The sequence below is a fragment of the Bombina bombina genome, chromosome 4 (assembly GCF_027579735.1).
Source record: "Bombina bombina isolate aBomBom1 chromosome 4, aBomBom1.pri, whole genome shotgun sequence".
NCBI lineage: Eukaryota > Metazoa > Chordata > Amphibia > Anura > Bombinatoridae > Bombina > Bombina bombina.
The window spans coordinates 227,176,090-227,188,141 of record NC_069502.1 but is presented as its reverse complement, the minus strand read 5'-3'; the positions used below and the strand labels follow the sequence as shown (position 1 = coordinate 227,188,141).

At 40.0% G+C, this 12,052-nt stretch overlaps 1 protein-coding gene across 5 annotated transcripts in view; it reads right to left on the bottom strand.

Annotated features, from left to right (window-relative positions):
• The window catches only part of PIGX (phosphatidylinositol glycan anchor biosynthesis class X), a 102,328-nt gene that overhangs the window by 89,369 nt on the left and 907 nt on the right, over positions 1–12,052 (bottom strand). For 4 of the 5 annotated variants that reach the window (XM_053709804.1, XM_053709803.1, XM_053709807.1 and 1 more), the window contains exon 2: positions 10,099–10,207. In XM_053709804.1, coding sequence (XP_053565779.1) covers positions 10,099–10,165 — 67 coding nt within the window. In that variant the 5' untranslated portion in view covers positions 10,166–10,207. Of the gene's footprint in view, positions 1–10,098; positions 10,228–12,052 lie in introns of all 5 variants that reach the window. The other variant, XM_053709805.1, reaches the window with a different exon arrangement.

Here is a 12,052-nt window from a genome sequence, read left to right as displayed (position 1 = left end):
GGCAAAAGAGCTGATTACTTTGGGGCATGCCCCGCAAAAAGCCCTTTTAAGGGCTGGTAAAAGAGCTGTTAACTTTTGTCATTTAGATTAGGGTAGGGATTTTTTTTTATTTTGGGGGGCTTTATTATTTTATTAGAGGGCTTAGAATAGGTGTAATTAGCTTAAACATCTTGTAATCTTTTTTTATTTTTTGTAATTTAGTGTTTGTTTTTTGTAATTTAGTTTAGTGTATTTAATTGTATTTTAGTTTAGATATTTGTAGTTTATTTAATTTATTGATAGTGTAGGTGTATTTGTAACTTAGGTTAGGATTTATTTTACAGGTAAATTGGTAGTTATTTTAACAAGGTAGCTATTAAATAGTTATTAACTATTTAATAGCTATTGTACCTAGTTAAAATAAATACCAAGTTACCTGTAAAATAAATATAAACCCTAACATAGCTACAATGTAATTATTAATTACATTGTAGCTATCTTAGGGTTTATTTTATAGGTAAGTATTTAGATTTAAATAGGAATATTTTAATTAATAATATTAATATTAATTAGATTTATTTTAATAAGAATTTAGTTAGGGGTGTTAGAGTTAGATAGGGTTATTATACTTAATATAGTTAATATAAATAATATAATAACTATATTAACCATAATATAATTAGGGTTAATATAGTTAATATATATAATATAATAACTATATTAACCCTAATATAATTAGGGTTAATATAGTTAATATAGGTGGCGGCGGTGTAGGGGGATTAGATTAGGGGGTAATACATTTATTATAGGTGGATTTAGATTAGAGGCAAAAGAGCTGATTACTTTGTGACAATGCCCTGCAAAAAGCCCTTTTAAGGGCTGGCAATAGAGCTGTTTACTTTGGGGTAATGCCACGCAAAAAGCCCTTTTCTCCAACATTGGTGTGTCCGGTCCACGGCGTCATCCATTACTTGTGGGATATTCTCCTCCCCCACAGGGAAAGGCAAGGAGAGCACACAGCAAGAGCTGTCCATATAGTCCCTCCCAGGCTCCGCCCCCCCAGTCATTCTCCTTGCCGCTCTGAACAAGTAGCATCTCCTCGGGGATGGTGAGGAGTTTGTGGTGTTTAGTTGTAGCTTTTTATTCTTCTATCAAGAGTTTGTTATTTTAAAATAGTGCTGGTATGTACTATTTACTCTGAAACAGAAAGAGATGAAGAGTTCTGTTTAAAAGAGGTGTATGATTTTAGCAGCAGTAACTAAAATCAATTGCTGTTTCCCACACAGGACTGTTGAGATGAGAGAACTTCAGTTGGGGGGAACAGTTTGCAGACTTTTCTGCTCAAGGTATGACTAGCCATTTTTCTAACAAGACTGTGTAATGCTGGAAGGCTGTCATTTTTCCCTCATGGGGATCGGTAAGCCATTTTCTTAGTCAAAAATCAAACAGAATAAAGGGCTTATTATGGGCTATAAACTGGTAGACACTTTTAGGGGCTAAATAGATTGCTTTATTTAAGTATTATATGCAGTTTGAAGTTGAATTTCACACTTTTATAACATTGGGGAACGTTTTTAGCACCAGGCACTTGTTAAGACACCTTCCCAGTCAGGAAGGGCCTTTCTCTGTAGTAGGCAGAGCCTCATTTTCGTGCCATAATTGCACAGTTACTTTTGAGTACAGTACATGCAGCTGCATTTGTGAGGGTCTGAAATCCACTAAAAACGTTCCTAGAAGGCTTCATTTGGTATCTTATACCCCCCTGGGATTGGTGAAGTTGCAGCAAAGGCTGTGGCTGGGACTGTAAGGGGGTTAAAATTGTAAACAGCTCCGGTTTCCACATTTTAAGGGTTAACAGCTTGAAAATTAGGGTGCAATACTTTGAATGTATTAAGACACTGTGGTGAATTTGGTAAAGATTGGATAATTCCTTCATAGTTTTTCACATATTCAGTAATAAAGTGTGCCCTGTTTAACATTTAAAGAAACAGTAACGGTTTTATTTTAAAACGGTTTTTGTGCTTTATTAACCAGTTTAAGCCTGTTTAACATGTCTGTACCTTCAGATAGATCATGTTCTGTATGTATGGTAGGCAATGTGGTTCCCCCTTAAAATATGTGTGATAATTGTGCCATAGCGTCCAAACAAAGTAAGGACAGTACTGTCACAAATTGTAAAGTTGCCCAGGATGATTCCTCAGATGAAGGAAGTAGACATAGTTCTACATCATCTCCTTCTGTGTCTATACCAGTTATGCCCGCGCAGGCGACCCCTAGTACTTCTAGCGCGCCAATGCTTGTTACTATGCAGCGATTGACGGCAGTAATGGATAACTCCATAGCTAATATTTTATCCAAAATGCCAGCATTTCAGAGAAAGCGCGATTGCTCTGTTTTAAACACTGTAGAGCAGGAGGGCGCTGATGATAATTTTTCTGTCATACCCTCACACCAATCTGAAGTGGCAGTGAGGGAGGGTTTGTCAGATGGGGAAATTTCTGATAGGAAGAATTTCTCAGCAGGCAGAACCTGATGTTGTGACATTTAAATTTAAATTAGAGCATCTCCGCGCATTACTTAAGGAGGTGCTATCTACTCTGGATGATTGTGACAATCTGGTCATCCCAGAAAAATTGTGCAAGATGGACAAGTTCCTTGAGGTCCCGGTGCACCCTGATGCTTTTCCGATACCTAAACGGGTGGCGGACATAGTGTATAAGGAGTGGGAGAAGCCAGGCATACCTTTTGTCCCTCCTCCTATATTTAAGAAATTGTTCCCTATGGTCGACCCCAGGAAGGACACATGGCAAACAGTCCCTAAGGTCGAGGGGGCGGTTTCTACTCTAGCCAAGCGCACGACCATTCCTATTGAGGACAATTGTGCTTTCAAAGATCCTATGGATAAAAAATTGGAGGGTTTGCTTAAAAAGATTTTTGTACAGCAAGGTTACCTCCTTCAACCTATTTCATTCATTATTCCTGTCACTACAGCGGCGTGGTTCTGGTTCGAGGAACTGGAAAAGTCGCTCAGTAGGGAGACTCCGTACGAGGAAGTCATGGACAGAATTCACGCACCTTAACTTAGCTAATTCCTTTATTTTAGACGCCGCTTTGCAGTTAGCGAGGTTAGCGGCGAAAAATTCAGGGTTTGCAATTGTGGCGCGCAGAGCGCTCTGGCTAAAGTCTTGGTCGGCGGATGTATCTTCCAAGACAAAATTGCTTAATATCCTTTTCAAAGGTAAGACCCTTTTTGGGCCAGAATTGAAAGAGATTATTTCAGAAATCACTGGGTGAAAGGGCCATGCCCTCCCACAAGATAGACCTTTCAAGGCTAAGAATTTCAGGAACGGACCGGCTTCCAACTCTGCAGCCTCTAGACAAGAGGGTAACACTTCCCAGACCAAACCAGCTTGGAAACCAATGCAAGGCTGGAACAAGGGTAAACAGGCCAAGAAGCCTGCTGCTGCTACCAAAACAGCATGAAGGGGTAGCCCCCGATCCGGGACCGGATCTAGTAGGGGGCAGACTCTCTCTCTTTGCTCAGGCTTGGGCAAGAGATGTTCAGGATCCCTGGGAACTAGAAATAGTCTCTCAGGGTTATCTTCTAGAATTCAAGGAACTACCCCCAAGGGGAAGGTTCCACATGTATCACTTATATTCAAACCAAATAAAGAGACAGGCATTCTTACATTGTGTAGAAGACCTGTTAAAGATGGGAGTGATACACCCAGTTCCAACTGTGGAACAAGGTCAGGGGTTTTTACTCAAATCTGTTTGTAGTTCCCAAAAAAGAGGGAACTTTCAGACCAATTCTGGATTTAAAAATTCTAAACAAATTTCTCAGAGTTCCATCGTTCAAAATCGAAACCATTCGAACAATTTTACCTACAATCCAGGAGGGTCAATATATGACTACCGTGGATTTAAAGGATGCGTACCTACATATTCCTATCCACAAAGATCATCATCAGTTCCTAAGGTTCGCCTTTCTGGACAAACATTACCAGTTCGTGGCTCTTCCGTTTGGTTTAGCCACTGCTCCCAGAATTTTCACAAAGGTGCTAGGGTCCCTTTTGGCGGTTCTAAGTTCGAGGGGCATTGCAGTGGCACCTTATCTAGACGACATTCTAAATCAAGCGTCGTCTCTTTCCAAGGCAAAGACTCATACAGACATTGTTCTAGCATTTCTCAGATCTCACGGGTGGAAGGTGAACGTAGAAAAGAGTTCCCTGTCTCCGTCAACAAGAGTTCCCTTTTTGGGAACAATAATAGATTATTTAGAAATGAAGATCTTCCTGACAGAAGTCAGAAAGTCAAAGCTTCTAAACTCTTGTCAAGTTCTTCACTCTATTCTGCAGCCTTCCATAGCTCAGTGCATGGAAGTAGTAGGATTGATGGTTACAGCAATGGACATAGTTCTTTTTGCTCAAATTCATCTAATACCATTACATCTGTGCATGCTCAATCAGTGGAATGGGGACTATGCAGACTTGTCTCCACAGATTCAAGTAGACCAGGTGACCAGAGACTTACTCCGTTGTTGGTTGAATCAGGATCACCTGTCTCAGGGAATGAGTTTCCGCAGACCAGAGTGGGTCATTGTCACAACCGACGCCAGTCTATTAGGCTGGGGCGCGGTCTGGGATTCCCTGAAAGCTCAGGGTCTATGGTCTCGGGAAGAGTCTCTTCTTCCGATAAACTTCCTGGAACTGAGAGCGATATTCAATGCTCTCTGGGCTTGGCCTCAATTAGTGAAGGCCGGATTCATAAGATTCCAGTCAGACAACATGACGACTGTAGCTTACATCAACCATCAGGGAGGAACAAGGAGTTCCTTGGCGATGAGAGAGGTATCCAAGATCATCAAATGGGCGGAGGATCACTCCTGCCATCTATCTGCAATTCACATCCCAGGAGTAGACAACTGGGAAGCGGATTATCTGAGTCGTCAGACTTTCCATCCGGGGGAGTGGGAACTCCACCCGGAGGTCTTTGCCCAGTTGACTCAATTATGGGGCATTCCAGACATGGATCTGATGGCGTCTCGTCAGAACTTCAAGGTTCCTTGCTACGGGTCCAGATCCAGGGATCCCAAGGCGACTCTAGTGGATGCATTAGTGGCGCCTTAGTCGTTCAACCTAGCTTATGTGTTTCCACCGTTCCCTCTCCTTCCCAGGCTCGTAGCCAGGATCAAACAGGAGAAGGCCTCGGTGATTCTGATAGTTCCTGCGTGGCCACGCAGGACTTGGTATGCAGACCTGGTGAATATGTCATCGGCTCCACCATGGAAGCTACCTTTGAGACAGGATCTTCTAGTACAAGGTCCATTCGAACATCCAAATCTAGTTTCTCTACAGCTGACTGCTTGGAAATTGAACGCTTGATTTTATCCAAGCGTGGGTTTTCAAATTCAGTGATAGATACTCTGGTTCAAGCCAGAAAACCTGTGACTAGAAAGATTTACCATAAAATATGGAAAAAATATATCTGTTGGTGTGAATCCAAGGGATTCTCCTGGAGTAAGATTAAAATTCCTAAGATTCTCTCCTTTCTCCAAGAGGGTTTGGATAAAGGGTTGTCAGCGAGTTCTCTAAAAGGACAGATTTCTGCTTTATCCGTGTTGTTACACAAACGACTGGCAGCTGTGCCAGATGTACAAGCTTTTGTACAGGCTTTGGTCAGAATCAAGCCTGTTTACAGACCTTTGACTCCTCCCTGGAGTCTAAATTTAGTTCTTTCAGTTCTTCAAGGGGTTCCGTTTGAACCCTTACATTCCATAGATATCAAGTTACTATCTTGGAAAGTTCTGCTAGAAGAGTTTCTGAACTATCTGCTTTGCAGTGTGATCCACCCTATCTGGTTTTCCATTCAGATAAGGTTATTTTGCGTACCAAGCCTGGTTTTCTTCCAAAAGTTGTTTCCAACAAGAATATTAACCAGGAAATAGTTGTTCCTTCTTTGTGTCCGATTACCAGTTTCAAAGAAAGAACGTTTGTTACACAATTTAGATGTAGTCCGTGCTTTAAAGTTCTATTTAGAAGCAACAAAGGATTTCAGACAAACTTCTTCTTTGTTTGTCGTTTATTCTGGTAAGAGGAGAGGACAAAAAGCTACTGCTACCTCTCTTTCTTTCTGGCTGAAAAGCATTATCCGATTGGCTTATGAGACTGCCGGACAGCAGCCTCCTGAACGAATCACAGCACACTCTACTAGGGCTGTGACTTCCACATGGGCCTTCAAGAACGAGGCTTCTGTTGATCAGTTATGTAAGGCAGCGACTTGGTCTTCTCTGCACATTTTTGCCAAAATTCTACAAATTTGATACTTTTGCTTCTTCGGAGGCTATTTTTGGGAGAAAGGTTTTGCAAGCCGTGGTGCCTTCTGTTTAGGTAACCTGATTTGCTCCCTGCCTTCATCCGTGTCCTAAAGCTTTGGTATTGGTTCCCACAAGTAATGGATGACGCCGTGGACCGGACACACCAATGTTGGAGAAAACAGAATTTATGCTTAACTGATAAATTACTTTCTCCAACGGTGTGTCCGGTCCACGGCCCGCCCTGGTTTTTTAATCAGGTTTGAAAAATGTATTTCTCTATACACTACAGTCACCACGGCACCCTATAGTTTCTCCTTTTTTCTCCTAACCGTCGGTCGAATGACTGGGGGGGCGGAGCCTGGGAGGGACTATATGGACAGCTCTTGCTGTGTGCTCTCCTTGCCTTTCCCTGTGGGGGAGGAGAATATCCCACAAGTAATGGATGACGCCGTGGACCGGACACACCGTTGGAGAAAGTAATTTATTAGGTGAGCATAAATTCTGTTTTCAGGGCTATTTGTAGGGTTAGACTTAGGTTTAGTGGTAGGGATATTTTAGTGGTTAATTAATTTAATATAGGTGGTGGCGGTATAGGGGGATTATATTAGGGGTTAATAATTTAATATAGGTGGCGGCGGTATAGGGGGATTAGATTAGGGGTTAATAATTTTAATATAGGTGGTGGCGGTGTAGGAGCTCACATTAGGGGGTAGGTAATGTAGGTGGCGGCGGTGTAAGGGGATTAGATTAGGGGTTAATAATTTAATATAGGTGGCGGCGGTATAGGGGGATTAGATTAGGGGTTAATGATTTAATATAGGTGGCGGCGGTATAGGGGAATTAGATTAGGGGTTAATAATTTTAATATAGGTGGCAGCGGTGTAGGAGCTCACATTAGGGGGTAGGTAATGTAGGTGGCGGCGGTGTAAGGGGATTAGATTAGGGGTTAATAATTTAATATAGGTGGCAGCGGTATAGGGGGATTAGATAAGGGGTTAATGATTTAATATAGGTGTCGGCGGTATAGGGGGATTAGATTAGGGGTTAATAATTTTAATATAGGTGGCGGCGGTGTAGGAGCTCACATTAGGGGGTAGGTAATGTAGGTGGCGGCGGTGTAAGGGGCTCACATTAGGGGGTAGTTAATGTAGGTGGCGGTGGTGTAAGGGGCTCACATTAGGGGGTAGTTAATATAGGTGGCGGCGGTGTTAGGGGCTCACATTAGGGGGTAGCTAATGTAGGTGGCGGCGGTGTAAGGGGCTCACATTAGGGGGTAGTTAATGTAGGTGGCGGCAGTGTAAGGTGCTCACATTAGGGGGTAGTTAATGTAGGTGGCGGCGGTGTAAGGGGCTCACATTAGGGGGTAGTTAATGTAGGTGGCGGCAGTGTAAGGGGCTCACATTAGGGGGTAGTTAATGTAGGTGGCGGCGGTGTAAGGGGCTCACATTACGGGGTAGTTAATGTAGGTGGCGGCGGGGTCCGGGAGCGGCGGTTTAGGGGTTAATAACTTTATTAGGGATTGCGGCGGGGGATCGCGGTTGACAGGTAGATAGACATTGCGCATGCGTTAGGTTTTATTTTGCAGGTAGTTTAGGGAGTTACGGGACTCCAATACACAGCGTAAGGCTTACTACGCCTGCAATTTATGGCGAGGTGAAAATGGAGTAAGATTTCTCCATTTTCGCCACGTAAGTCCTTACGCTGTATATTGGATACTAAACTGCGCTGGTTTGGTATACCTGTCTATGGGCCAAAAAACTACGGCCGAAGGCAGACATATACGAGCGTAACTTCTATGTTACGCCGTATATGTGATACCAAACCAGCGCAAAATTTGGCGTCACCGGCTTTTGCGGGCGACGCTGCATATCGGATCGAGGCCATGAAGTTTAATTTTGACTTGAGTGTCCCTTTAACAACTAAGAACTCTTTTTTCACCAAACTATTTAGTTACAAGAAGAAATAGATACTTATTGTGGCAATTTGGACTTTGTATCCTCAGAACAACATTACTTAATTGTGACACTATAGATACGTACAAGCCTGTTTTAGAAATTAGGATTTATATTTTCATATGATCTTTATATTATCGCACTATTTTTAGCATAGACACCGGTGTCTTTATAAAATATATTCTACCAATGTGGATTTTAATTATTGTGATATAAATAAATATATATTATTATTTTAATATATCTGAGATTCTGGGATTGTTTATTTACAATAGAGAAATCTGGAACTAGCAACGTTAGTTGCGCCACCTTTTCTTGTACATAAAGGGAAATTAATGCTTTGTATATGCCTCAATAATTGATCACAACATTGCAAAATATCTGCAAAGAAAACAAATGTTTTAAAAGCATTTAAAATAATTTTGTTAGCAAAATTTCCATTGTTTTGTTTTTATCTGAGTGTTGTTAAAGGGACATTAAACACTATGGGCTAGATTACAAGTGGAGCGCAAAATTGTGATTATGCAAGTGCGATATTTGTGCTCCACTTGTAATACCAGCGCACGCAACTGTGAACGAGAGATTGCGTTCGCATTGCATGGAAGCTTTGCGCTCAACAGAGCATGAGAACCAAGCCCAGTGAAGGGGTTAAGTCATGCAGAGATGGGCAGCAAAGTGTAAAGATATATGACTATGAATATATACATATATATTTCTTTGTTTATATGTGTATATACAATCTAATTTTGTCTGTTCTATCTTGTTTTTTTAAGAATGTTTCAGTCCTTTGATATTTGGGGTATAAAAAGTTGTTTTTTTTGGTAATTTATTTTTTGTAATGGTAGGTTTTTAACATTTTTGTAATGGTAGTTTTTTTAAAAAATTTTTTTATTTATTTTTAATTATGATAGTTTTTTTGTTTTTTAAGTAATGGCAGATTATTTTTTTTTTAAAGATAAGGTTAGTTTTTTTTACTTTTCAGGTCATTTTTTTTTTTTAAAGGTAGGTTTTTTGTGTTGTAAAGGTAAGGTTAGTCTATTTTGGAGTAAGTTAAGGCATGTTAGGTTAGGGGGCTTAGATGTTAGTGGGTTTCTTTGCGATGGGGGGGCGGAGCAGTTTAGGGGTTAAGAGTGTAGAAGGGTAGTTTGCGATGAGGGGTTTGGCAGTTTAGGGGTTAATCGTTTAGAAGGGTGATTTGCAATGTGGGGGTCGGGGTTTAGGGGTTAAAAACATTGAAGAGTAGTTTGCAATGTGGGGGGATGGTGGTTAAGAGGTTAATAGTGTAGAAGGGTAGTTTGCGATGTGAAGGGTGGAAGTTTAGTGGTTAGTGAGCAAGTATGGTTTTTTCCCCCACTTTTCTCTCTTCATTGAAGTCAATGGGAGAGTATGGTAACATGATCGCGATATTCTAAGTTTTGCTTGAGTCGGGTTAGTGGTCAAGCGATAAACATTTACTTTCAACTTGTAATCCGAGCGCTACCTGACTTGTGCAAAGAGCAGAAGTCAAGCAGTGTTAGCATGCGAGCGGGAGCGGTTATTACCACTCCACTCGTATTGTAGCCCATAATATTTTAGGTTACTATAAAGGCACAATATGGCATTTTTTTTAATATTGAGAGATCTCTCCCTACCTTTAAAGTTCAAATTGCCTAATCTGTTTAGTTATAACTTAATATTTCAATGTTCAGGGTAGTACAGAGTTCTAATTATAGGGGTTTGAACAACCATTTGCTCCATGCAGTTATTTGGGATTTTTTACTTTACTAAAGCAAGCAGGCTTTAAATGTCCAGATCTACAACCAAAATAAGAAAACACTACAGTACATCCATAAAAATGTGATCTTTGCATACCTGTATTTGCCACACTACAGAAGAAGAAAATCCAAAAGGAAGCCAGACTATCTTTATTCCAATCCATGCTTATAATTTTCTTACTCCTTATAGTCTTCTTTTATCATAGCTGGAAGCATGAACAGTTATCTATTAATGTCAGCAAGATTGTTACCATTAATACAGCACATCTGAGATGCTAAATATAACAATATATAAAATATCACGTCATAAAGGGACAGAAAACATTACTATATACTGAAATGTATAACAAATAAATTACAGGAGGTAAGGGTTAAAAGGAGGCATTACATTATGCATGTCTATCACCTGCATGGCCACACACTGGAAAAAAAAATTTTTTTTCTGTTTTAAAGGGATATAAAACCCTAAACATTTATTTTGTGATTCAGACAGAGCAAACAATTTTTTGTAAAAATAGTTTTCAATTTACTTCGATTATCAAATTTGCTTTGTTCCTATGGTATTCTTTGTGGAAGAGATACCTAAGTAGGTGTCAGGAGCACTACGTGGCAGGAAAATAGTGCTGCTATCTAGTGCTCTTGCAAATTGATAACATTCTTGCAAAACTGCTAACATATAGTGCTCCAGACACATGCACGCTCCTGAGCTTACATCCCTGCTTTTCAACAAAAGATGCCAAGAGAACAATGTCAATTTATAATAAAAGTAAATTAGAAAGTGGTTTAAAACTGTATGTTCTATCTGAATCATGAAAGAAAATGTTGGGGTTTCCCACCCCTTTAAGCTTGCAGGCAGTAGAGCGAGGAGACACTTTGCTTTATCTGCTGTAGCTTGCCACCTGCTATCTGTGCAGGATCAGTGTTTGAATAATTAAAGCACATCATATGGACATATACGCTGAAACTGAGAATGTTTTTACAAGCATTTTAGCTAATATAAGAATATCACAGAAATGCTTCTGTTCAAAATTGAAATGCATTAATTTTCACTATCAACGCCAGCTCTTTAAGGGATCAGTTTGTAGCATGGTGCATCTGCCCTTACATTTGAAGACTTCTTTCTTCATTATGAGCAGCAAACGTCAGTACTGTACTGTATGAGAAGCTTCAAAGATTACATTTTTTTGAAGGACATTAAACACCACTTGCCTTTTTGAATAAAAAAAACTGCATTATCTATGCTTCCTAGAAAGGCAAAAAAAAAAAAAAAAGATTCTGAAACCTAGGTTTTCAAAATGCTACAAATCAAATAGCTGTTTTGTTTTTGCTTTTTGAACTTTTTTTTTTAATTGGGGGGGGGGGTATACAAAATCAAGGGGTGTCTAATGTCCTTTTAATGCCTAGTAATTATATTAAATCATTTTAATGGATAGTAAGTGAAGGGACAGCAAGATAATCACATGTGGATAGCTGTTTCAGTTTTTTTAAACTTGTTTTATAGGGAAGCTGTTAAAGTGATGTGCAGTATTATTAATAACTGTGTCACTATGATCACAATGGGAGAGTCTTTTCCCCTTACGTTTTCACTCATAAATTTTTTGGAGACTATCACACACACGTAATTTACACATGTGTCTGTGTATAATATATATCACACCCTTGTTTGTTTTCAGTGTGTTCGTTTGAGATCTAGAATGTGTGACTGTAGGATAGGACCCATGAAAGAAGATAGACTTTTGGGGTTTTTCCCTATTTGGCCAAAGGCTTTAACAAACTCATCACTTTTATGCTTTTAGTCTAGCTGTGCATATTCAAGTGAGTGTTGGCTACTTTGTCTGTTGTGTTTTTACTATTGGGATTTACACTAACCATTGTCTGGGGTTTATTGCCAGAGTCACTAATTGCAAACACATCTGTCTTAAAGGGACAGTCAACTCCAAATTTTGTATTGTTTAAAAAGATAAATAATCCCTTTATTATCCATTCCTCATATATAACCATATTGCACAGTCAACATGGTTATATTAATATACTTTTTACTGCTGTGATTA